General features: G+C 43.6%; 1 protein-coding gene and 1 non-coding gene across 2 annotated transcripts in view; both read right to left on the bottom strand.

Annotated features, from left to right (window-relative positions):
* The window catches only part of N4BP1 (NEDD4 binding protein 1), a 71,820-nt gene extending 55,965 nt beyond the window's left edge, over positions 1-15,855 (bottom strand). Inside the window, exon 1 of the mRNA XM_012527495.4 lies at positions 15,412-15,855. Within this exon, the coding sequence (XP_012382949.2) occupies positions 15,412-15,609 (198 nt within the window). The 5' untranslated portion in view covers positions 15,610-15,855. The remainder of the gene's footprint in view (positions 1-15,411) is intronic.
* A 9,871-nt stretch (positions 15,856-25,726) lies between these two features.
* Positions 25,727-25,832, bottom strand: LOC111765571 (U6 spliceosomal RNA). Its single transcript, XR_002797873.2, has one exon. It is a non-coding gene; the product is annotated as a U6 spliceosomal RNA (small nuclear RNA).
* Positions 25,833-27,340: the final 1,508 nt, after the last annotated feature.

Genomic DNA, 27,340 nt, shown 5'->3' with positions numbered 1-27,340 from the left:
GAAATCAAGAAAAAAATTCCATTTACAATAGAAACTGAAAACCAAATAACTAGGAATAAATTTAACCAAGGATGTGAAAGACTACAAAACACTGCTAAAAGAAATCAAAGACCTAAATATATGGAAGGACATTCCATGTTAAGTGACTGGAAGACTAAATATCATTAAAATGTCAATTCTACCCAAAATGCTTTACAATTTCAATGCAATCCCAATCAAAATTCCAACAGCCTTCTTTGAAGAATGGAAAAGTCAATTATCAAATTTATTTGAAAGGGTAAGGGGCTCAAAATAGCCGAAAACATTGAAAAGAACAAAGGTTGAGGACTCACACTTCCTGACATTAAAGCATATTACAGAACTATAGTATTCAAAACAACTTGGTACTGACCGAAGGATACATATATCAACCAACGGAACTGCACTGAGTTCAGAAATAGTCACACCTATGGCCAACTGATTTTTTTCTTTTTAGGAGGTACCGGAGATTGAACCTAGGACCTCATACATGGGGAGCAGGCGCTCAACAGAGCTAAATCTTTTCCCCAATGAGAGGTATTTTTTTCATTTGTTTTCTCTGTTATTAGGAGGTACCTGAGATTGAACCTGGACTTCATATATAGGAAGCAGGTGCTCAACCAACTGATTATTGACAAGGCTACCAAGTACACTCAAATGGGAAAGAAGTCTCTTCAACAAATGGTGCCAGCAGAACTGTATATCCATATGCAAAAGAATGAAAAAACAGCCTCTATCTCATACCATATTGAAAACCACTCAAAATGGATCAAAGATCTAAATAAAAGAGCCAGGACTATAAAACTCCTATGAGAAAATGTAGGAGAGCATCTTCAGGATCTTGTGTTAGACAATGGTTTCTTAGACTTTATATCCAAAGCACAAGCAACAAAAGAAAAAAATAAACAGGATCTCCTCAAATTAAAAAATTCTGTGCATCAAAGGACTTTGTCACTAAAATGGTAAGACAACCTACTCAATGGGGGAAACTATCTGGAAACCAGATATTAGAAAAGAGATTGATATTAAGAATATAAAAAGAAATCCTACAATCCAACAAAAAGGCAATCCAATTACAAAAGAGACATTTCTCCAAAGAAGAAATACAAATGGCTAAAAAACACCTGAAAAGATGCTCGATATAGCTAGCTACTACAGAAATAGGCAAATCAAAACCATAATGAGATATCATTTCATACCCACTAGAACAGCTACTATTTAAAAAAATAAAATTAAAAATAAAAACAAAATTACAAGATTTGGAGAGAATGTGTAGAAACAGCAACACACATTTATTGCTGGTGGGAAAGTAAAATGATGCTGTTGCTGTGGAAGACACTTTGGTAGTTTCCCAGGAAGCTAAATATGGAATTACCACTACCCAGAGGTCTTCCTACGAGGTATATACACAGAAGAACTAAAAGCAGGGACTTGAACAGATATTTGCACACCAATGTTCATAGTGGCATTATTTACAGTTGCCAGAACATGGAGGCAAACCAATGCCCATCAACCGATGAATGGATAAACAAAATGTGGTGTACACATACAATGGAATTTATTCAGCTGCAAAAAAAAAAAGAAGTCCTCATGCATGTGACAATGTGGATGTACCTTGAGGACAATATGCTGAGTGAAATAAGCCAGACATAAAAGGACAAATATTATATGATCTCACTGATATGAACTAATTATAATGAGCAAGCTCACAGACTTAGAATCTAAAATACAGGCTACCAGGGGATAGACTGGGAGTACAGAGTAGGGGGCTGATGCTTAATTTGTACAAAATTTCTGCTTAGGTTGATTGTAAAGGTTTGGAAACAGATGGTGGTGATGGTAGCACATTACCGGGAATGCATAATATATCTAAATGTGGCTGAAAAGGGGACATTTTGAGTCATGTATGTTACCAGAATAAAAGAAGATAAACACGGTACTATAAAACACTGTGAACCCTGTTGTGGATGATGGACTGTAGCTAACAGTACAAGAAGAATGTTCTTTCATGAAATATAACAACTGTATAATACTAATATAAGGTGTTAATAACACAATTGTATATGGGAAAAATATACCTAACATGCTATAATTAATAGTACTATTTTAATATTCTTTCAAGTAATTGTAACAAAGAATCCATACTTTTAGCTTGCTTAAGCTGCTACAAGTATATACCATAAAATGGGTTTGCTTTTAACAGTGGGAATTTATCAGTTTACAAGCATACAGTTCTGAGGCCATGAAAATGTACAAAACAAGGAATCATCAAGGCGATACTTTCTTCTCTTAGACTGGATGCTGGCGATCCTGGACTCCTCTGTCACATGGCAAGGCACATGGTGGTGTCCACTGGTCTCTCTCTTTTCTTCTGAGTTTCCTTGCTTTCAGCTTCTTGCTTCTGTAGCTCTCTTTCAACTCTCTCTTGTGCTTGCATGTTCTCTCTCTCTCTTCATCCCATTTATAAAGGACTCCAGTAAGAAGGTTAAGATCTGCCCTGGGCCATGATTTAACCGAAGTAAACTATTCAAAAGGTCCTATTTACTATAAGTTTATATCCATAGGAATGGATTAGCTTAAGAACATGATTTTCTGGGACACAAACAGTTTCAAATCACCACACACACTAATGTAAAGTGTCAACAGTAGGAGGTTTTATGAGAACTTTGTATTTTTACATGACTTTTCTGTAAACCTACAACTTGTCTAATAAAAAAAATTTTTTTTTAAACACATTATGCTTAGTGAAAGAAACCAGACACAAAGCACTATATATAGTATGATTCCATCAACATGAAAATTAAATATAAATAAATCTATAGAGAAAGAATTAGTGGTTATGTAGGGCTGGGGAAGGACAGAAGAACTGAGAGGTGACTGCTAAGGGATATGGGTTTTTCTTTATGGAGTAATGAAAATGTTCTAAAAATGACTGTGGTGATAAAGGCACAAATTTTGTGAGTATACTAAAAGCCACTGATTGTACACACTGGATGGATTATATGGTATGTTAATATACATTAATAAAACAACTTAAAAGAAAAAAAAAACTGTATTAGTCAGTAAAAGGGCTGCTGATGCAAAATACCAGAAATTGGTTGGTTTTTATAAAGGGTATTTATTTGGGGTAGGAGCTTACAGATACCAGGCCATAAAGCATAAATTAGTTTCCTCACCAAAGTCTATTTTCACGTGTTGGAGCAAGATGGCTGCCGCCATCTGAGAGGTTTCAGGCTTCCTGGGTTCCTCTGGGCTCAGCGCCTGTTTTCTCCACAAACTCAGCTGTAGACTATCAGGCGAACAGCTCTGTCACTTTCCCTGGGGCTCCAGCTTAAGACTTCAGCATCAAACTCCAACATCAAAACTCCAACATTAAGAACCCTCAACTCTGTCCTTTGTCATGCCTTTTATCTGTGAGTCCCCACCCACCAAGGGGCAGGGACGCAACGCCCTAATGACGTAGCCCAATCAAAGCCCTAATCATAACTCAATCACAGTCAGGTACAGAGCAGATTAGAAACTTTTTTTTTTTTAAGATTTATTTACTTATTTATTTCTCTCCCCTTCCCCCTCACCCTGGTTGTCTGTTCTCTGTGTCTATTTGCTGTGTCTTCTTTGTCTGCTTCTGTTGTTGTCAGCGGCACGGGAATCTGTGTTTCTTTTTGTTGCGTCACCTTGCTGTGTCAGCTCTCCGTGTGTGCAGCCCATTCCTGGGCAGGCTGCACTTTCTTTCGCACTGGGCAGCTCTCCTTACGGTGTGCACTTCTTGTGCGTGGGGCTCCCCTACGCGGGGGACACCCCTGTGTGGCAGGACACTCCTTGCGCACATCAGCACTGCGCATGGGCCAGCTCCACACGGGTCAAGGAGACCCGGGGTTTGAACCGCGGACCTCCCATGTGGTAGACAGATGCCCTAACCACTGGGTCAAGTCCATCGCCCAGATTACAAACATAATCCAATATCTATATTTGGAATTCATAACCATATCAAACTGCTATAGAAACTGTCCTCTACTTTCTAGGATAGAATTAGACAAATTGATTGTACAACCCAGGCCATAAGTAGAGGGTCATATTATGGATATATCTAATTAAATCAGATATGGCAAGTCCACCATTAAAAAGAAGGATTGTACTTCATGTATGGGACTAATGTTCAAAGCCCTTTTGGGAAACTGATCTGTTACCTATTCTACAGTTTACAGGGTCCCAGCCTTACAAGCAGTTTGAAAAAAAAAGTTACTTCGTGGCAGGCAAGGGATTTTTAGCACATTTTGGGAACCGTGAGGAGAGAGGAATTCATCCAAATGTATAGTAGATACTGCAGGTAATAATGTGTGGAGATGATTTTCTTGATTTGGGGGGAGTGGGGTGGGGTGTTAGTTTTCTAGCTTTGGAATGAAAGAGCCAGTAAGATAAACAATTAAAAAATAAAAATAGACAGACAAAAGTTCATCTGGCTACTTAAAATGCAATCTGAGATGCCTTAAGAAATTTCCAGAAGTTAATTCTCCAGCCTTATTAGTTGCTAATATCTCCTGATGAAACCCAGAAGCAAGAAGAACAGCTTCTTTGAAGGGGTGTATGTGCGTATGTGTGTGTCATCAAGAATAATCTTTGGAGTTAAGATCACAAGGGACCACAATTAACATTTACAGAAACCTTGGAAATAAGGCAAAAACATGGCTGCATGTCCTTTTGGTATCTTCCAAGAATATTATCTAACAGGCTGATGCAAGAATTATTTAATCTCTAAGGCAGTGCTGTATCAAAAATATAGGGGATCCCCATATATCCCACCCCCTCCCCTCTCACATTTTTCTCTATTAATAACATCTTACATCAGTGTGGTACATTTGCTACAATTGATGAACAAATATTGCAGCATAAGACCATAGCCACATAAGACCATAGTTCACATTATGGTTTACATTTTGTACCATACAATTTTAAAGGTTTTGATAAAATGTATAACGGCCTGTATCCATCATTGTAATATCATGCAGATCAATTCCAATGCCCCCTAAATGCCCTATGTTACACATATTCTTCACTCCCCTTCCCCTCAGAACCTCAGGTGACCACTATCTTTATATTAATAGGACAAGTTCTTTCATTACTACAATAATAAGTCTACTTTGGCCCATGGTTACATTGCCCCCTTAAGTTTGTTCATTCCTCAATCTTCAAAATTTGGGGATGGTGATGCCCTCTGTGCTTTCAAATAAGCAGAGGCTTAGATCCCAAAGGGCAGATAGAAGGAACTATTTTGCTTGCAGCTGTAGATACTCTTTGCTTTTTGGGATGAGGATTGCCCACCATCATCATTTTGTCACTGTCCTGGGCAAGTCTGATGAACTGGAGTAGGTGCTGGCTGCAACTCTGTGATTCCAGGCTCAACCAGCATATGAACAGGTCACAGATTTCTGGAACATCTAATTAACAAGTACAGTGCTAACTATAGGATCAAATAAAAGGAGTAGTATTATAAATGAGCCTAACAGTGTTACAGTGGGGAAAGAGGCTATCATGTATTTCAAGGTAAGGCAAACCAATGGGATGCTAATTTCATGGGATTATGTGCCTTGCCTATAGTGTCCAGATGTTTCTAGAGCCCTCAGAGCACCCCTGTTTGAGTCTTTGTTTACTGTGACACTTTGTGAGATATACCTGAGATGTGCATTAAGTGTAACCTCTGGAATGACCTCCCAACTCACTTTGAAATCGTTTAGCAGTAAAAACTCTTGTAATTTTCCCACCTTTTGGTCAAGGTCTTTTTCCAAATGCATCTCTGGTTGGCGCTTAGTAATATTCCTTCAGTGCCAGGGAGGCTCATCCCTGGGAGTCACATCCCATGTAAGGAGGTAGGCAGTGAGTTTATCTGTTGCATTTGGCTTAAAGAGAGACCACACTTGAGTAACAAGGAGGTTTTCAGGAGGTAGCTCTCAGGCAATAGACATTAGGCTAAGTTTCTATTTCACAAGAATAAGGTTCTAAGTGAAAGCACTAATACCAAAGGCTGGGCATAGTGGCCTGTTTTATTATGTTTTAACATTTTTAAAGGGAGGAGGAGTATGGCAGTTTGAGATTATTTATGAATTCCAAAAAGATTATTTTTGTTAACTGGTCTGTTCCTTTGCACACGCTACCCTTTGACTGCATGAGAGTCAGCTAAGATGCCTTTGATTAAACTATGCTTTGATTAGGGCTTTGATTTGACTACATCATTAAGGAGATTCAGTCTGAGGTCCTGCCTCCCACTGTGGGCTATATAAACGGACACTCGATCAAGGAGACAAACAGACGTAGATACACAGAGGAAGAGAGACAGCTCCACAGACATGGCAGAGACCCTAGGAAGACAGATAAACCGTTCACCTGATAGTTTACATTTGGCCTTGTGATGAGAACAGAGGGCTGAGCCACAAAAGAAATGAGACCCAGGAAGAGAAACAAGCCCTATGCCAGGCTATAGCTGAAATTGGAAGAAGCTGGCCCCATAGAGTCTGAAGAGGAAGGCTGAATGAACCCTTGCACACACTGCCTACTATCTTGCTTCAACATGTAGCAACAGACATTTGGTGAGGAAGTACTTCTTATAGCACCTTGAGTTGGACTCTTTAGGGCCTTGAAACTGTAAGCTTTTACCCCAAATAAATACCCTTTATAAATGCCAACTTTGCATTAATACCCTTTTGCTGACTCATACAAGGAAGAGAATAAGAAAAGAGTAAGAGCCTATGTTACCTGCACAATATAAAATATGCTTTATCTGTCCCTTTACAGAAAAAGTTTGCTGACATATGTCTTAAGGGAATATACTTTTTGTTTGACATATGGTTTATATTAAGGACCAGAATCTGTGGAATTACATGTTAACTTACAGATTTTTGTCCAATAGAGATACAAATGATTTGTCTGTTATAAAAGATATTACCAAAGGTTATGGTTTCATTAGCCTGTAGGACATTACACAGTTTTATATCCAATCTAGCAATCTTATTCCGATATTCTTTTTCCAATATCTATAAATACACAATTCCTCGAATATTCCTTGAACCAGTTTTCCCATCCTGCTGGTTCCTTCATAAATGAGTTATATTTTTGGTGTGTGCTCACCTTATTTTCAGGAATTACATTTTAATTTTTAAAACATATTGAAAATAAGCACCTATTTTAAAAGTTCCTATTTACTCCCTCCTCCCCCTCCAAAAAAAATAGGGATAGGGGAACTTGGTATTCATTTTTAAAATAATTTATTATTGTATGGCAGCCCTGCCTGTTTTCTACAAATATCCATTTTCTCTCCCTTCAATAACCTAGATTTTGTTCAAGGCAGCAATGTGCCTAGATAAAACTGAGCATTTCCTAGCTCCCCTTACTACTAGTAGTGCCAATGTAACACAATCCTGACCAATGAGAAGTAAGCAAAAGTCTGCTGGAGTTTTCTGGACAGGTGTTGCTTCCTCTTTCCTTCCTTCCTTTGTGAAACAAATCTGATGGCAGGAACTGCAACAACCATGTTGTGACTATGAGCGAAAGGCCAAGAAAACTGCAGAGACCCTCACACTGATGGATCCTAACCCCTACTCAGATTTAGACTATTTCTTATATTTACATGTCTTGTTAAGTGTTGTATATATGTAACCAAGGCAAAAACTTTTTTTAAAATGCTTATTTTGACCTAAATGAGTTGGTTGTAAATGGATAAAGATCCGAGATGACTGGTAAACAAGGAGTTTCAATCAAAAGATGCCATAATCACAACTATTTCCATGTAAAAAATTCAGAAGTTGAATTTGTTCACACAGCTCTTACATTCATCACCTAATGTACAGTAATGTTGCTCTTACATTCATCACCTAATGTACAGTAATGTTGCTTACATTCATCACCTAATGTACAGTAATGTTGTTAGCACTAAGACTAAACAGAACATTCTCTAAGTTGAAAGAAACATCTTAAAAGTCAAACAATTAGAATAACTCAATATCTTTACACAAAATAACTTTCCTTATGTTGTTTCTATGACATAACTGATTTTAATAAAAGAGTCCTTTAATTTTGATTTTCAAACTCAAGACTGCTAGTCGTATACAATTATGCCAACTTAGCAAAAAGCCAACAGAGAACAAATTGTGGGCCTTAATTTAATTAAAACCCTAAAACAATGGCTGTAAAATAGATAAGGAAGAGGAAACTATAGTCCCAGCACAAATAATCTGAGTATCCCTTATTTCGACATTCTGGTATAACCCCAGAATATTAACCACAGAAAGACCCTGAATGAAAACCATTGTTTCTTAAGAAGATGATTTTCACAACCATAGTGAGTAAAAAATATATGTAATTCTAGGAAGTACAAAAAAGATACCAACCCCTTTTCTGGTAAAATCGAAACAAAAATTTCATGTCCCTACCCAGTATTACATCTACAAATTATTTCCTTCATGAACAAATCTACTGTTCAAGTAATTCATTCATGAAACCAGGTACCAAGCTCTTCCACAGAAAAGAAAATGATCTAATACAGGGCCAGTTTAACCCTTTAAAGTCAGTGTAGTTAACAGACCACTTCTACTTGAATTGCATTCTTTTTATTCTTATCTTCTCTTTCCCAGTTCCACAAATACAGAAGTAAAACAAGAGATTGGGGAAAGTACAACTGCCAGTTCTTCACAAGACCCTCTGTTTCCATCTCTTTTTCATCACAAATTAAAAATGGACTGGATGCTAGTCTACCTTTGCACATCTTCGGTGTACTGTAATTCCAATGTTTTAAGATTAAGCAGTCCTCCAAATTACTCTCTTTCTGGTGTGTTCTCTAGGCTTGAGCTCTTGGTAGGTCACTGGCTAAGCCTCACAGTGGCAACTCATTGCCATGAAGTAATGCCAGGCTGCTGCCTGAAACAAAACTGCTACCATTGGGTAGCTGGGTTTGCAAATACAGCCAGGTACCCTGAGGCCTCAGGGAGAAAATATACAGCAAACACCCATCCCATCCCTCCTCTGCCCCCTCTCTTTAGTTCCTTAGCCTCCAGGACAGGCTCCAGCTCACCTACCAACTCTGATACCCAATTCCCTGCTGAGCAACCTCCGCACTGCCTATCTCCAGATACCTCTCACTCAGACCTCCTCTATCTTCTCATTTTTCTAAGTTGAAAGAAACACTTCCACTTCACCCACAACCACTGAGGTGGTGGTTATGGTGCCAATCATCCTCAAAGTTTCTCCATATCCAAGATTCTGAGCTCTGAAATTGCTCTCTGGCCGTAACTTTTAGAATTCTCCAAAATCTTGACCTCTGTCTACATGACTGCCTTAGTCTAACAGGAGACAGACTCTAAGGTCTTGTCCCTTTCTTTATTTTCACAGTTCATTTGTAAACAACCTTTCTGGTTGTTTTGTTTTGTTTTGATCTGTCTCCTTTCTAGCCTGAACAGCTCCAAGCTGTTAGGTCACTGAAAGCAGAAAGTAAGACTTGTATATTTTTAAACTGTTCTAGCCCCCAAAAAGGTGACCATTCAGAAATAGTTCCTGGGTCCCACTTTCCTTTGCTCAATTGCACTTTAGATCCCTTTACTTCCAATCATTCTTTGCTCCAGAATGGGGGAAATCATCACCTATTTGAGCATTCCTGGGTCAAGTGACACCATAAATTCATGGCATTTAACCTTCCCTGGACCTTATGTCAGTCCTTTTTCATTCTTTCTTTACCAATACACATCCAACAGGACCTATGCTGATGTATTCCACTGTCTTTGTGCTCTTACCCTCCCTGTCTAGGAATGAATTAGCATCTTAGTGTACAAAGACCTCAAATGCCCTCTTCTCCAAATGAAAGAAAATATGTATTTTTACTCATCCTGTCTTCGGCTACCATCTAAAATGGAGACGCCCCCCAAAAAATGCAGTCCAAAAGCTGACCCTGGCCCAATGACATGTTTAACATGCATGTTTTTGAGGTGTATTTTTAGAACACCTACTTTAACTTTTAAAAAGAATATTAATGCAAATGTTTTACTACAATATAGTACACAGCATACATGGTTTTTAAAACATAAATTAGTTGTCAACTTAAAACAAAATGAAACAGCTTTCACATTATAAAACCCAGACTCCTAGCTTCTCTTGGAGAATGAGAACATACAGACATCACAGGGCCCATATCGTACCAAGTTTGGGTGTCTGCCATCTTGGACAGGGCACCACAATCCACCCCTAACAACCAGTTGCTTCCCTATACAGTCTCTCTGTTTGGTCCCAGTGAGCATTCCAAGTGAGCTTATGGCTCTCCAATCTAAAGGAAATTATAACTCTTCTCACTCTGCAGGCTGAGATTTCCTCTAGAGTATCCCATACCAATTTTGTATTTTTTCTTTCTTTGCAAATAAGCAGCATCTAGTTAGTATTTCCACTTTCTTTCTGAAAACTGATGGCTTTTTCTTACTTCTCAACTTCCTTTACTAAATTCCTTTATGTATGCCACCACTGACTTTAGACTCCCTCCTTCTGGGGCCCCTTGGACAATGCCCTCTTCCAGTTCTGGGGCCCCTATGGACAATGCCCTCTTCCAGTTTTCCTTCCACTTTCAGATACTGTCTCTCTGGTCTCTGTACAGGTTCTTGGAGACGTCAGAGCACAGACATCCTCCTAGGCTCCTGTCCTTGGTCCTTTGCTCTCCAGTTTCTCCCTTGGCAGGCTTCTCTCTTCCCACCATTACAATCACCATTTCAAGGGAGGCAACTTCCTAAATGAGGTTTCCAGACTTCTGAACACACCAATCCAATTAATCTCCAGAAACACTGTTACCCCTACCTTCCCTCTCCTCCAACCTTGCTGTTTGCTCTCAAATTCATGTTTGGGCAGTAGTTCTCAAATTATTTGGGATGCATGTTGTAGGCAGCCTCTAAGATAGCCCCAACGACCCCGGCCTTCCGGAATTCATGCTCTTGTGTCATCCCCACCCCTTGAGTGTGGGGCAAGACCCAGTGACTCATTTCTATTGAAAAGACTATGGAAGAAGTGATGGGATGCCACTTTCTAGATTAGGTTATAAAAGACTATGGATTCCATCTTGGGCACTGTCTTCCTCTTCCTTACTGTCTTTTGGATCGTTTGCTTTAGAGGCAGCCAGTTGTCATGTTGTACAGCAGCCCCATGGAAAGGCATACGTGGTAAGGGACAGAGTCCTGTCAACAACCATGAGCTTGGAAGCAAATCCTCGCCTCTGCCATCCCCTCCCCCCAGGTGAGTGCTCAGATGAGACGGCAGCCTAGCTTGACTGCAACCTCATGAGAGACCTTGACCAGAGGTCAAGATTCCTGACCCACAGAAACAGTGAGGTAACAAATGTTCACTGTTTGTGGGTTATGTGATAGGCAGCACAGGTAAATAATACACGACTTTTCCTCACAACTTACTACAGACTGATTTTTTTTTGTAAGTTGCCATTAAAATATTATAGTAATGTCAAATTGCTATCAAAGCTGCTAAACAGTGACTCTCAGTTTCTATACTGATATCACAAAACACCACTGCCCATGGACCGCACTGGGTGGCACAATCCTAGAAGTGACAAGTGGAACCATGTTTTAGAAATGTAAATCTGACTGCATCTCTTACTTCTCACTACCTTTTCATGACTCTCCACTGCCTGCCAGCAGGATAAAATCCACCTTTAACAGGCATCAAGCACTTTGTGACCTGGTCCCTATGCACCTCTAGCCATTTCCTGTACCCTCTCCTTACATTTGAATAATGAGTGATAAAGCTGCACTGTTTCATATTCCTGTGGTTTTGCAAATGCTATTCCCTCTGCCAGAAACTCACTAAGCCCTAGAAAACTCTAGTTCATCCTTTAGAATCCAGTACCACAGAACAATCCTTCCTTGTCTGTATTACTCTAATAACTTGTACATACTTCAACTGACATGTATACCTTACTGTACTGCTGTTTCCATATTTGTCTCCCTTGTTGGGCTGTGGGTTCCTTGGGGTCAAGGGTCAACAGTTGGTGCTTTCCCTGGCACATGAAAAGTTTTTCTTAAATGTTGGTTGAATTGAACATCTCTACCTGGTAGCACCCCAACCAAGAGGTCAAAAAATATATCCACCATCCTGCCTGCCACTAGGGCTCAAAACCTCTACCTTCACTCCTACATGCGCTCGGCTGTCGGGTCCTTGTGAAACCTTGCCACCCCACCCCATGTCCAACTCTCAGAACAACGTACTTCTATTCCTTATAATGTCAGATCTTCCCACCTCGAAGTCATCCTATACAGTTTCAGGCAAATTATTCTCCTTTCAAAATCCTCATTGACTCCGCATCAAATAAGGTCCAAATATCTTGGCATTCATGTTCCCCGAGGCTTCAGCACCCACAGAGGGACCCTGATACTTCCTACCATAACACTCCATGTGTCTTCTGGCACCTAGGTCTTTGCTTGCAGCCACTTGTGCCTAGAAGGCCAAGGAATACTCCCACTTTTCAAAGTCCAGCTGAAGTGCCACTCATGTGACCAAATTTCCCCTTTGCCAAAAGTGTCCCCTCTAGTAGTATCACTTTCAACCAGCCCCCCATCTCACCCCCACCAGCAAATGGAACCCTAACTATCTACATCTCCTTGTTCTCTTTCATTTGCACACAGTAGTGAATTAGCATCGAAAACAAAATTAACCACAAGGTGAGTCTCAGGACAGCTGACTTCATTTTATTTTGATCAGAGATTTAGTAACGGGTGGTATTAAAAACTCTTCTTTACACTAAATTTTCCTTCCCCCAAACTTTCTTCTCCTCCATTGCTTAACTTAAAACTGTAGATGTTAAATCAAGTTTGTTTTCCTGTTCTTACTTTTTTAATGATATTTTGCTTTTTATTGGAAAAAGTTGGGTGCAACTAATATATTAGCAACACATGTAATGGCAAGAAATAAAAACTCCTTCATGAGAATTGGAAAAATGAGTACAGGGGAAAAAGATAATGATGACTAGATTGGGGTGGAATGCAAATACAATGAATTTTAAAGAGATGATGTTTTTTATTTGTATTAATGTCTATCAGTTTGCTTTTTCTAAAATAGGAGGCTTTGTATAACACAAGAGATACTTTATATCGCATACTGTTCTTAATTTTCAAAAATCAAGTTAATAGTTTTCCTCAAAAAAATATAAAAGACAACCAAAACTAATTAATTGGAAAGAAACAAACAAAAACCACACACACACCAAAATCTTGAGTCTGGTATTCAAGCCTTATCCCTAAGTCTCAAGAAAGAAAGGTTTGTTTTTTTTTTTTAACAAGTTGGAGGGTTGGGTTATGAGTAACAGACATCACAAAGATAACCAGGCAGGTGACACATACTACCAAGATACTCTAAGACACATACTACCAAGATACTCTAAGACACACCTGTTCCAATTAGTTTATGCTAAACTAGGTAGCTGGAATTGCCAAGAGAACTCCAGTTGGGAGGGTCTGGCAGGACAGGCAGGGTTTTTCTGTAAGAGCAAAGCAAGCACTGTCTATGCTTGGAGTGAGTACAAGAACTTGGAAGCAAAACACATAGCAGGAGCAACAAGATGAGTTTGACTACAGTGGAAGTTTAAGCTGAGAAATGCAAAGAGAGGAAATTGGAAAAATAAGGTGAGTTTGGATTAGAAAGGATTTTGTAAGTCAGGAGAGTTTAGACTGAATGAGATAGGCAACAGGAGGTCTAATGCCAGTTATATGGGAATGGGTTGAAGGCAACGGAAATAGGCGGAATGAAAGCACTTAAGTGACTTTCAGAAGAAATAATAGGGTTTAGTCATCTCACTTTCTTTTTAGCCCTGAGGAGTGGAAGAAATTGGGTAGCTTGGAGAGAGGAAGGAGGGAATGGACTGGGAAGAAGTTAGATCAGTTGTGTGAAATCAGAATAACTAAATCATACAGCTAAGCATCCTATCCTGTCTAAAGATTTTTAAAAATCCACATTTTTTTTAAATCTAGAAAAGTCAGGAGCTACAGCTAATTAGATTCTTCAAGGACACTGGGTAACTTCTGAAATAGGATGTAAAACATGGATCCCCGCCCCATCCCCCCATGAGATGGCACATCACTTGGGCTGCAGATATCCTGAACCAGGGCTCTGGAGTCAAGCGCCCTGGTCTGACAACTTGGGTATGGAAGGAGAGGCTATTTTGTTGTTTATTGTTTGGGAAGGAGAGGAGGGAGTCGATGAAGGTGTTGAGTCTGTGTAAGCCTGAAATGCTGATCTAGATAGAAGGTGAGTCACCTCTTCGAGTTTCAGTTTCCCCAGCTGTTAATTAAAAAAAAAAAGGGGGGGGGGCACGAAACAGTAAATTCTACTTCAGTGGGTTTTTTCCAGGGCTGCATTAGATAGTCCTTGCAAAATATTTAGCATTACTTTTGATGCGTTATAAACATTCCATAAAAGTTATACATAATATCAATACAAGGAATGAAGCTATTTTTTAAAAATCACCAACTAAATCCATACCTCCAGTATTAACACCTCCCTGCCCAGTCAATCCAGCTGAACTCAACGCATACTGGGTGCCACCGCCTGCCTCCAACTGCCTACAAGACAGCTCTCGGTTGTCTGACAGTACTATAAGCTGAAAATGTCCAAACTTAACATCTTCCCTCCTAAAACTAACTCCGTTTCCAATGACCCCATCTCTGGTACGATTTGTCCTGCTTTCTGTGTTTGAAGCTAAAAACCCTGACATTTGTTTCGCCGACTCCTTAATCCTCATATCCAAGTTGTCGTGTTCCTACTTCGACTAGTCTCTTCGGTAATAATGCTATTTTTAACCTCATTATTAAAGCTCTCCATTTCACCTTGGCATTCTTTGAGTATTTCACTACTATTAAGATTTTGTTAGATTCCCAAAGGGGGCTGGGATGCCCAAAAGGTTCAGAACCCCTGTGGCAGAGGTCTAGAGGTTCAAAAGAGGACGAGATAGTGGACGAGGAAACGGCGGGTTCGGCCATCAGGCCCTGCGCACCACACTACGCAGGCGGGGCGGGGGTGGGGGTGGGGGACAGATAACAACAGGCAACATTCGCTGCGCGCTTACGGTGCGTCAGGCACCGCGCTCTGCGCGCAAACATCACCCGCTCCAATCCTCACGAAAGCCTCTGAGGTAGGTGCAGTCGTCGCCGCCACTTTACAAACGGGGAAACTGAGGTTCCCCAAGATTAATCTGCTTAGCCCAAGGTCACATGGACGCAGATCCTCTGGCTCCGGAGACTGCGCTCTAAGCCATTGCGCTTTGCTGCGTCTCCGCACGGAGGACGGGGCTGGGGGGCTCCCAGAGATCCACCAACCGGCGGAGGACGTGGGGGCCCCGCCGGAAAGGCGGGTGGGGACGGCGGCCGGGCTCACCTTGGCGCTGTGCACCGCCTCCTGCGCCCCGTGGAGCTGCAGCCAGATGCGTGCTGGCAGCGGTTCCTCCGCGCCGAGCGCTCCAAGCACCGCCAGGTCCACGCCGAACAGGCCCTCGATGCGGCCGCGGCTCAGCTCCAGCAGCGCCGCCTTCTCGGCCGGCGCCGTAAACTCATCCAGCACTGCCCGGGCCGCCATGGCGGGCGCGGCCTCCCGCGGCGGCGCCGGGGGCCGGCGGCGGCGACGCCCCCTCAGCGTGCAGTCGCTGTGCCCAAGTCGGTCAGGCGGCGTCGGCCCTTGGCCGCTTCGCCCCGCCTGCACCCTGCCACCCGCCACCCGCCCACAGGCCTGGCTAGACCATCTCTCGGCGGCCGTCGCAGGTTGGCAACTGCGGACAGCGAACCCGTCCACTGCTCCGCCGCCGCCGCCGCCACCGCGGGGCGGGCCCCGCCACCGCTGCGCATGCGCCCTGCCCGTGACCGTCATCAAGGCCTGCAGCCCCCCCAGGGGAGGTAGTGGAAGAGGGAGGAGGCGACAGAAGTTGACGTCACTCATGGTGCCATGTTAGCTAAGGGCAAAGCGACGTCAAAGAGGGTGTTAGCAGCCTTCTTTGGTGAGGGCACAACGTTATCGGGCGATAAAGTAGATGGACGGATTTCTGGTTTGACAAATGGGGAAACTGAGGCTCAGAGCTAGAAGGCACACAAGGAATTTGACTTGATCTCAGCCATCTTGAAGCCCACACCAGGACTCTGCCAGGGTCGCTGACGTAGCTCAGTGATTTAGCGCAGGCTTCCCACATGCAAGGTCCAGGATTCGATCCCTGGCCCAGATACATCAAAAACATTTTTAAAATATCAATCGAGTTATCCTGCTTCTCATTAGTTAATACGCAGATGGCGATTTTGTTTTTTTCATCCCTTCCTCCCTTTCTTCTTCCTTCCAGTAAAAATGGTCACAGAAAGAAAAGAAAATGGGAATAATAGGTTTGAAGAATTGAAAAGCAAGGAAATGATTAGGACAAATTCAGGAGCACGGTAACTTTTGGGAGGGACAGAGGAGTCTACGTTATAGAGTGGAGGATTGGGAGTCGTACGTAGATGACCTTACTTTGGTATCTTGGGCAAATAAAACTTAATCCCTCTCATGGCCTCAATTTTCCCATCAAAATCACAAATCTCTAAGACATTTGCAGATCTTAATTTTCTAAGTCCACAGACCGTGAAAGATAAAACGTTGGTTTCCTTCTTCTGGACTGGATATTGACAGTTAGGGACTATGGGAATACTACTTCTCAGTGCCTTAGGCTCCTCATCTGTAAAACGTAGATTAAAATTGTTATTGTGAGAATTATAGTATCCAGACCCAGTAAATGCTCACTAAATATTAGCTATATTATTATTGCCAAATTAGCAATGTATTTAAGGCTCAAGTCTCATGGAAAAGAAATTGTATATGTAGATTATGCAGTTCTGTGATTCAGCTGATGGGCCTAGGAGCCAACCCCATCTCTGTAGATTCTCCTTTGAGGTGAAAAGAAGGGGATCTAAAGAGTTTGCAGTTGGAAATGCCCAGGGGAAATGGCCTTGGTAAGAGGGATTACCCTAGGTAAAACATATCAAGGATCCAGGCTTTGGGGGTTTTCCATAGGCCTCAGAAACTTGGGCAGGTGTCGTCCTCCATTGCCCCACCAAGAAATGACTCAGCACATGGGCACTAACCAGGAGGCTCAAAGACCAACTTCCTGCTCCCCTGGGCTTTTCCCTGGTGTCCACACTGCTATAGCAGCCTTGCTCCATCAGGTAGATGAGCAGGGATTGGCTGAGGCAGGTCTGGTGGTAAGTGTGGCCATGCCTATAGATTGTACTCAGAGTACAATAAACACCACATGTTATTTCCTGTCTTCTTGTTGTGCTCACCTTAAATGGAGGTACTCTAGTTCAGAAATTAGACAGGGCTTTCCCCTTGGCTGGTTCCTGTTTGCTCCCAGCGATTTCCCTGCCAATGACTCTTAATTGCTTAATTGTGGGGGAGGAAGAGAGACACTGCCTTGAAAAGTTATAGCATGCAACAGTCCCTTCCGCCACTCCCAACAACAACAAAACACAATAACAGTGCCCTAAGAAAACAAAGCTAGTGCATAAACACACCCATAAAATCTGGGCCATTATACTGTGATCACCAGTCCCTGGATGAGTGTAACACCAAAGAGGCAGTTGTTTGGTTGTTTTTTTGGTTTTTGTTTTCCCCTTGCCAGTTCATCCAATTTGGTCAGCATTTTCCTTTAGGATGCTCTCAAGGTTTCCTGGGTGAAGGCAACAAGGGAAAAGAGAAACCTCTGCCCAAGAAACTCCCTTGCTTTGAGTAGTTTCTGAACCACAGCTTTCCTCAACTGACTAGCTCAGGACAATTGATGCCCTAGAGAAGACCTTTACGGAGTCTATAATCCAGGCTGTCTACCTATATTTGTCTTTAATTCCCACAGCCACCCTCATGAGATAGGTATTGGGGAGAATGACTTATTTTCCCTTTCTCATGGGTTAGTGGTTCCTCAGTCCCAGCAGGAGCTAGCATAACATATCCAGCTTCCTTCAGCCTTTTCATTACTCTTCCCGAGAGCAAGAGGGGAGCTTTTCTGACCGGTGACTTTCTGAGAAGGCTCAGTGCTGGATCAGAACCCTGCCCTCCGAGAGTGTGCTCTGTGGTCTACTGTCTGCGGTTGCCCACTTTGTCAGTGACGGGGTGAAATATTTGCAACTCAGCCACATCCTTCAGTCCCGCTTTTGTCAATAATAAAGTGACACTTTGATCTCTACCTGTATGACGCCTGCTTTTATTTCTGTTTTGAACTCAGAAGGGGCGAAAGACTATTTATTGGCTTCCTAAACTACAAACAGTGGTTGCTATTATTGTCAATCCTAGTATAAAGATGAGGAAACAGAAGCTTAGAGAGAGGGTTCTGGAACTTGCCCAAGGCCATACAGCTGATAAGCAAAGTGGTAGGAGTAGGCCTTGGAATGAAGGACTGACTTGCTATACTATAAGGCAACTAGCTTTATAAACAGTGAGCCCCCTTTTCTGCCCTGGTGCAAAAGTAAAGAGCGGAGATAATGTGTAGTCGTGACCAACCCCCTAATGCTCAGACCCTACTTGTCTTGGCATGCTGTCAGAAAGTCTTGGCATACCCAACCGGACTCAAGACCCTCCCTGGCCAGCAGCCTCTAGGTCAGTGTGTTGTCTTCCTGGGTTGTGTGCTTTCGGTTTTAGGGCTTTAAAGTAAGACACAGGAATTCATTGTGAAGAACACACATGCAATCCTGCTTCATATACAAACAAGTTTTAATAGACGTACAAACTGTTCAACTTCTCTCATTTCCCCTGTCACCAGTCCAAGCCATCATCCACTCTCCCTTGGATAACTGCAGTGACCTCCTAATCTAAAGGGTCTCCTCCCCACATTCTTCTAGAACTCTCTCTGAATTTCAAGAGCTACTGAAGGTGGAGAAGCTTTGGATTCCTCTAGGTTTTTGGCTAAGATGCATAAATGAGTTTATGAACACGCTAGTTTAGTTAGGCCAGTAAAAATAATTTATTTGGGAAATGGGGGAAAGAACAGAGCTTCCTGAGAAGTGGGCGAAAAAGATAGAAATACACGCCAAGATTTGATACGGGCTCCTCCAGGCAGAGAGAGTGAACTCTGCCTCATGTGATTACCTTTTAAACTGTTAATTATTTCTCCCCCTTCTTAATGATAAAGGGATGGGCCCCAGCGGTTATGGTTACCCCACCAATGGTGGGACCAATGATGAGGACTTTTTGGAATATCCAGGGCCAAGGGGAAGTCCCAGAAAGAGAAACTGAGACCTCATGGCTAAACTCAAGGTCCCAGTGAGGTCTTGCCACCATGTTGTCTGCTGCCCATGCGACCTGACGGCCATGGGCTTGTCTTCTCCTCATTACCCTGTACTAACCTGCCTCACTACAACTAACAAAGTTGGGAGAAATTGTTCACAAATATTGATGGCTGCAGCCAGAGTGATCTTCTCAAATTGCAAATCTGATCAGTGGGCTTCTTGCTTAAGGCCTTCCAAGAGCTTCCCCCTTCTCCCTTCCCTCCAAGAGCTACCTACTTCTCCCTCCCCCCACACGCGCCACCCCATGCTCAGAATAAATTCTGAACTCCTCACTTTGGCTGCTGTCTTTGCAAAGTCTGTCTCCTGCCTACGCCACCCCTGCTTCTCTCCCACCCTCCCTAGGCTGAGGCCTGAGAACATTTGCACCAGCTGTAACCCCTCACCATACTGCAGACCTCAGCCCAAGAGAGACTTCTTCAAGAATTTGTTTACTGACCTCTCCGATGGGTCACATCCCTGTCACAGGCTTCTTGGGCACTGCAGCCTTCTGGTTTCTAGCACTAAGGTTACCTTTTTGTTTATGTGATAGGAATGATTCCTATCCATCTCCACCATTGGACCAGCTGCTTCACGGGGACAGTGACACAGGCCAAATTGAACTTGAAGTATTCCAGGAACAGAATGTAGGCCAGCGTGCAACCCTGATTGGCTGGAGTGTTTTGAGGCCAAGGCAGCATCCAGAGGTAGGATGAGGCTGGATCCTTCAGGGCCTGGTGGGCCAATTATGGATTTTGTATTTTATTTTAAGCCCAAGGGGAAGCCTTCTCCAATTTTTAAGCAGTGAGTGCACAATCTTATTTGTGCTCTAAGATCTTTCTTCATTCCTTGGAGGAGAAAGCATGAAGGAGACACTGGAGTAGACATTTGAAGAGCACTTAGAGGGTATTGGTCCAGGCAAAAGATGATGGTGGTTTGGCTAGGGAGGTTTGGAGTGAAGACGGAGAGGAGGAATTTCAAAGGTATTTTGGTGGTAAAACCTCTACATTAAAACTTAGAGGGTGGGAGGCAGATGTGGCTCAAGTGATTGAACTCCTGCCTACCACATGGTGGTTCGGTTTCTGGTGCCTCCTGAAGAAGATGAGCAAGAGAGCAAGCTGATGCAACAGGCTGGTGCAGTGAGCTGACTCAATGAGATGATACAAGAGACACATGGAGGAAAACATACTGAGAGACACAACAAAACAGGGAGCAGAGGTGACTCAAGCAATTGGGTGCCTCTCTCCCACATGGGAGGTCCCAGGTTCAGGTCTTGGTGCCTCCTAAAAAAAGAAGACCAGCACACAAAAAATGCAGACACAGCAGATGCAAACAATGAGGGGGTGGGGAGAAATAAATAAATAAAATCTTTTTAAAAAAGCAACAAAAATGTAGAGGGCTTGTTTTACTGTTGCTGCAGAAAAACCTTGATGCTTCAATTGCTTCCAGTCTTTGCCTCCCTTTATAATTCCTTTGCAATTTATATTATCCACGTTGTTGAAACTCCTCTAACATTAATTCCAACTGCTACAACTGCTGCAATATGGAGAGAAGCTATTTATAATTTTCAGTCACCTTAGGTAGGAGCCAAGTGCTACTACAAAGATTGCCCACCACCTGCCAGCTCCTACATTTCTCTAATTCACAGCGTTTTCCCATCACCCACTACAGCAGGATTTCTCAACAGTGGCACAATTGACATTTTGGGTCAGATAATTCATTGTTGCAGGGCCGGGGGTGAGAGGAGAGGCTGTCCTGTGAATTGTAGACTGTTTAGCTGCATCCTCAGCCTAGATGCCAGTAGTACCCCCTGCCAATTGTGACAACAACAAAAATGTTTCCCAACATTACCAAATGTCCTCTGGGCAGGGAATCACCTCTGTTTGAAAATCACTGGTCTACAGTGTAAGAAAAGAGAAACCCCTGCCCCTGGGGCTGAGCTAGTCTCCTCCTCCTTTCCGTGTACTCCCTGCAGGGCACACACATACACACAAACACACATACCCCAAATCTAATGAAAGCACTCTGAACTCTGACATGCTGCTGGTAGTAAGTATAGGACAATGGGTTAAGAGGATCCTGGTTGAGTGTGTGACTGGGCAACCATCTGTTGTTTATCACTCCTTCTCATCAGCTCATCTGTAGAACACAGTCTTGCCAGGTCTACCATCTTTAAGGCCCAGCTTAAGTCTCACTTCTTCCATGAAAGCTTGTTGGCCTGCTCAACTTCCTGTGGTTGGCTAGGGTGATTGAATGATTGACTGATTTGCTCACTCATTCATTCAACAAATATTTACTGAGCATCTACAGCATGCCAAGCAAGTAGGTGCTGGGAATATAGCAGTGAACAAAGCATCTGATCTCATGAACTTACTAACTAGAGGGAGGAAAAGACAATGAATGAATGAACAAATGAATAAATGGTATAGTGTTGGGAAGTAGCTGTTGGGGTTTAGGGGGCTCAGTATTCTATTCCCCATCTATAGTAGCTAGTCTCCAAAGATGACCGTCAAGTTCTTCACTCCCTGAATGTGCATGTGGCATGTCAGGGGTTCTTAACTTTTTTTTCCCACAGGCCCCTTTGCCAGTCAGGTGAAAACCAGGAACCCCTTACTAAATCCACACTTTATTATTTAATAAATATATCACACCTACACCAACAGGTCCCCACAAGAATAATCTTTTCTGGATTTCAACTCAAGCGCACAGACCCCTGGTTAAGAACCCCTGGTTTACATCAAGAATCTGGGCTGGCCCTGTGATGGCACTGACCAATAGAATTCGGTGGACGTGAAGTTCTGGGGCTTCCAAAATCAAGTTTTAAGGAGATAGGCAGCTTCTCCTTCCTTCCTCTTGGAACACTTGCTTGTGGGACTGTCCTATTTGGAAACTAGCCGCCATGTCAAGAGGAAGCTAAGCAGCCATGTGGAGGAGAACCAAGGTACAACATTCCCCTCCACCCCACGTCTGCCTTCCCAGCCACCAGGCCCAGTTGAGTTCCTAACTAGTGGCCAGCACCAACTGCCAGCTAAGTGAATAAGACCATGTGGACCTTCTAGCTGGTCTAGCATCCCATTGACACCACACAAAGGAAAAGAACCAACTAGTCACCCAAAGACTCGTGAGTAACAATAAACTGTTAACTTATGCTACTAAATTTTGGGGTGGCTTGCTATGCAGCAATAGAGAAAAGAAACACCATTTAAATTTATGATCAACTGGGGGGCTGACAAGGAGCCAGACAGACACATAAACGTTTACCTGATAATGTTGATTGGAAGCCATGGCTAGTTAATGCTTTCATCCTGGACCAGACAGAGTCCAGTGAGTGGCCCAGCAGCACATTCCAGCCTTCTCCTCTTTCCACTTTCCCTGGGTTGGGAACCACTTTCTGTGAGGCAGAGAGCAGACGACAACATGTGTGTGCAGACAGGCTGGCTCCCAAAGAGAAGAGTGGGTGGAGCTGAGTTCAGCATCTCCTCCCAAAGTCACCAATCAGACAACTCAATCCTCCTGTGGAGAGAAGGAAGTGACAGGGCAGCAGAGGTCAGGAGAGATGGTCTGGCCAGTCTCCCTCCACATGGGGATGTGGGGAGTGGAGATGACAAAGGGTTGTCCCCTAACAACCCCTGACAAAGGGTTGTGATGAGCATTCTGAAATGGGGAAGGTGTGTGTGTACTACTGTCAACAGGCTGGACAGGGACGGCCTCTCTTAGAGGTGGCATTTGGGCAGAGAGCTGAGTGGAGTGGGGGAGCCATGCAGCTCTGGGGAAGAGCATCCAGGCAGATGGAGCACCTCTGGGGTGTTTGAAGAGCAGGGTGAGGGAGGGGGAAGGGATTGGGATTGAGAGGTAGGCAGGGGTGAGAGTGTGAGGGCCTGGTAGGGCATGGGAAGGACGTTGTATTTTCTTGATTATGATGGGAAGTCATAGAACACCCATTCTATCAATGCTTCTTCATAGAGTTTCCCAAAATCGCCAAGCTGCAAGTCCTTCTGGTCTAATTTCCTGTGCCTAAGCCAGGGTCAGCAGGGCTGTGTGGTGAGCATAACGGGGAGAACTGCCAGGTGTGAGACCCTAGGTGCTCGGCTGGGTGTGCTGCAGTCAGGTCTAACACACGGCTGGTTACAGATGCTATTAGAACAAAATGACTGAACAACATGTGTCTGCCTCATGGGACCTCTGAACTAAGCCGCCTGAGTTGGTAGGATTTTAGATGACAAACTTCACATGAGTTCCTGTAATGTGCAGGGCATTCCGCAGATACTGTGGGGAGGGGAGGAAAAGGCAACGAGAACTAAGGTGGTCTCTGATCAAGATGACCTTCCTGCAGAGGAGGTGAAGGAAGGCAATATTTACATAATAAAAGGCAGAATACAGTTAACACAACAAGGAACAGCAAAAGTCGAGGAGAGAGACAGATACGAGGAAGGGGATTGGATGGAAGTGTGGTCGCATGGATGATGTTCTTTATAAACACACAGATCTATTTATTGCTCTTCCAAATACTCTTTTGCATACTAAACCCCATACAAGGAACTGGGTTATATACCCAGTGCTTAGAACTAGGTACTCAATCCCAGAAACCTCCGGATTGGAGAATGAACAATGGACTAGAGTAGAATTACTGGTATTCTACTATAGACTTACTGTTATTCTAGCAATGGAAGAACTTTACCATTGTTGTGGAGGCAGTGGCCACTGGAGGTTCTGAGGGGAGGCAGAGGGGAAAAATAGGTGTAATATGGGGCATTTTCAGGATATTAGAACTATCCTGAATGATGTTGAAATGATAGATACAGGCCATTATATATTGTCATAACTTACAAAATTGTGTGGGAGAGAGTTTAAACTAATGCTCCAATATGTGTTCATCAGTTGTAACAAATGTAACACACTAATGAAGGATGTTGTTAATGTGGGAAGGTGTGGAAGGGGTAGGGAGTGGGGCATATAGGAATCCCCTACATTTTAAAAATATAATATTTATGTAATCTAAGTATCTTTAAAAATGTTTTTAAGGATATTAAAAAATATATAGAACTAGGTACTCAGCCATTATTGGTTGGGTTAACGCTATGTGAATAATCTCATGCACCCCCCTGAAACAACTCTGCAAAGTAGGCATTATGCCCATTTTACAGATGAGGAAACTGATGCTTAGGCTTAGGGAGGTTGTTACTTGTCTGAGTCCACACACTAGGGAGGGCCAGAGTCAGAGCTGCTGGTCTGCTCCACCTGTCAAACGACTCCTGCTGTTAAAGTCTCCCTGCAGAACCTGAAAAGGGTAGTGGCTCTGCCATGTCTGGCTCCCTTTGAACTTACCCATACCCCAGTGTGTGTCAGGCTCATTCAGTGATGACCCAGGACTCATAATTAGGTCTTCTTGACTTGAAGATCTCTAGGACAAAGGGGCCCAAACAACGCCTCCTGGCAGCACATTCCAGTATTGCAGGACATAGCAGCAAGGAAGGTCTTTCTCCCACGTGGTGTCTCCTACTCTGAAGATGGAGAAGAGTATGTAGATACCCTTTTCTAAACTCCTGCCTGCACCTGGAGACAAAGCTGGCCAGGAGGGGCTGGAGAGGGGCTTAAGGCTGGCTTCTAACTGCAGGCCCTGTCTAAACCACACTTTTTGTTTTACAGATGACTCAGAGAGATGATGCAACTTGCCCACAGTCTCATGGTTCTCTTTTCCTACAGCCTAACCCAGAGTGAATAAACCCCTTTAACAACAGGCTCCCTGAGGCAGTGTCTAGGGAAGGGCCACCCTGCCTCCTTCTTCTCCATCTCCACGTCTCACACATCTTTCTCACTGCCCTGGGACCTGCATCACCACAGGCTACCTCCGCAGCAGGCAATGAGCTGAGGCGTAGGCAGGAAGCCACAAAGCAGGACATCGGGGGGTGGGTGGGGGAATTGGGCCTCAGATGGGGAGGAGGGGGCTGGGAGGCCTCTAAGGACCTCTCCTCACGCTAAGATGCTATCATACTTGGCACCAGGACCCCTGGGTGGGGCTGAGGCACAGGAAGGCAGGTCTCCACCCTTCCCTTCCAGCTTCCCAGAGGAAAGCATAACTCAACTTCCGGATCCGTGTGGGTAATGCAGGAAGGACGCGAAATTTGCTGCATGGTGCACAAGATAAGTCAGGGTTCCATTTGTTCTGCAACGGGAGTGAAAAGTGTAAGCCTCCCTCTGGCTTTCTTCTGCTCCTCTCCCGTCACGACCTCTTGCTTCATCTCACTGAGAATTCCTGCGAGAGTTTGTATTGGAATCCAAGTTTTTCCTTAAGTGGAAAAGAGACCACTGATGCTGTGTCAGAGGATTCTCAGTAGTAAACAGCCAGACTTTTAAGGAATCATAATTGTTTATTTTGGCAGTTCTCTTCTGTTTAGGGTGAGAAATACTGGACTTTCAGTTATAGCAATAACATGTTTCCCTTATAATAATTACACTTCATCCTTGCGCTGGGGCCATGCTAATCTTGGTATTGTTCCAATTTTTTAGTGTATGTGCTGCTGAAGCAAGCACAATTATACTTAACTTTATAAAGTGAGCTGATTTTTAAGACAAATACAGGTGTTATGCAGATACAGGTAAAATTATGAAGAGGGGTGTAGGTGACCCACACTTACTCTGTTGGTACTTCAGGACCAAGCACCTCGCCAGCTTGTGCGGATGTGTTAATGGTGGTACATATTTTGGAACAGCAATGTCTACAAGTCTAAGGGCTGGCCCTTCAGGTGGCCAAAGAACTGGCCCGTGTGGAGGCTGGGCTCGGCTCCCCTCCCTGGGTGACTCTGGGTGGGCTTTCCCGGCTCCTGGGGCCTGCGTCCTCCCTTGACTAAAGGAGATTGTCTCTCCCGGTTTTCCAGTACTTGCAGCAAGAGACACTGTCCATCCTTCACACACTGGCCAGCTTTGATGCGTAGACCGGGAGACAGAGTGTAATGGTAAACGATTTCAGGTTTCACACACACGCTCGCGCGCTTGTCAGGTGATAATTGAGCCCCTCTGTGCAGACACCTGGCCTACCTCGGCGCTTTCTAGGAAAACCTCCTCGGTTCCTCCTGGGCTCCCTTCTCCCGCACGGAAATCCGCGGCGCCACCTGCTGTTCCCTTGGCGCTGTTGCAGCCTGCAACGGCGGCGGAGCAGGATTTATTCCCTGGGCCGCATTGCCCCCGAGTGAGGGTGAGAAATCCCTGGGCGACGCAGGCCTTCGAAGTAGGTGGCAAAACCGCATTGGGGTGCAAAGTAAATGGACCTGAGTGACTGGCAGTAAAAGGCTCCTACAGATGAGAAGGACCTCCGAGGGAACCGAAAGAAAGTTGGCAAGTAGCAACAGCCTCATCCAGCCATATTTTTCTTCTCTGACATAAAGGCTTAAAACCAGTGCCAAAGGGTCTTCAGCCTGTTCCTGCCTCCCGCCCCCAACTCTTTCCTCGAATGTGGAGAGGACAGCTGTGGGCCTTCCTTTTGATGCCCGGAAGGTGATCAATGAATGGATGATGAATTAATTTAATTAGGATATTTCTCTCTCACTTTGCACTTGAAGTGGAGAGGAGGGTGTCACAGATCCCAGTGCTTGAAGGGCGACCTCCCCCAACTCCAGGTCATGTGGTAATTGCTCCCCCAAACTCTCTTTCCTAGCACTTTCCGATGATGAGGCTGGAACTCCTCTGGGTCCAGAGAGCAACATCTGCATGTCAGCCTGGCTGGGTCCTGGCCCCGCCCACCTCCCCAATGCCCCAATCTTCCACCCAGTGAAACTGTAAGCAAAGAGATCTTCAATGACGTAGATTAAAAAAAAAAACCATAAAGCTTTATTTCAACAACAACAAAAATAGCAGACAAAGGGCAGCTTAACAAATTATGGAAGCATTACTTTAAAAAATCTGTCTGGCACATTTCTCTTATTTAATCGTAAAAACAAACTCAATTGTTTCTCCAGCGTTCTGAAAGATTAGTTAAATGACACAACCATGGTCTTGTTAATGAAGAAAATGAAAAAGAAAACGCTGTCATATTCATCTCTCAA

The sequence above is a fragment of the Dasypus novemcinctus genome, chromosome 18, assembly GCF_030445035.2.
Source record: "Dasypus novemcinctus isolate mDasNov1 chromosome 18, mDasNov1.1.hap2, whole genome shotgun sequence".
NCBI classification, from domain to species: Eukaryota; Metazoa; Chordata; class Mammalia; order Cingulata; family Dasypodidae; genus Dasypus; species Dasypus novemcinctus.
Note: the sequence above shows the minus strand (reverse complement) of the source record. Positions and strands in the feature narration are given on the sequence as shown.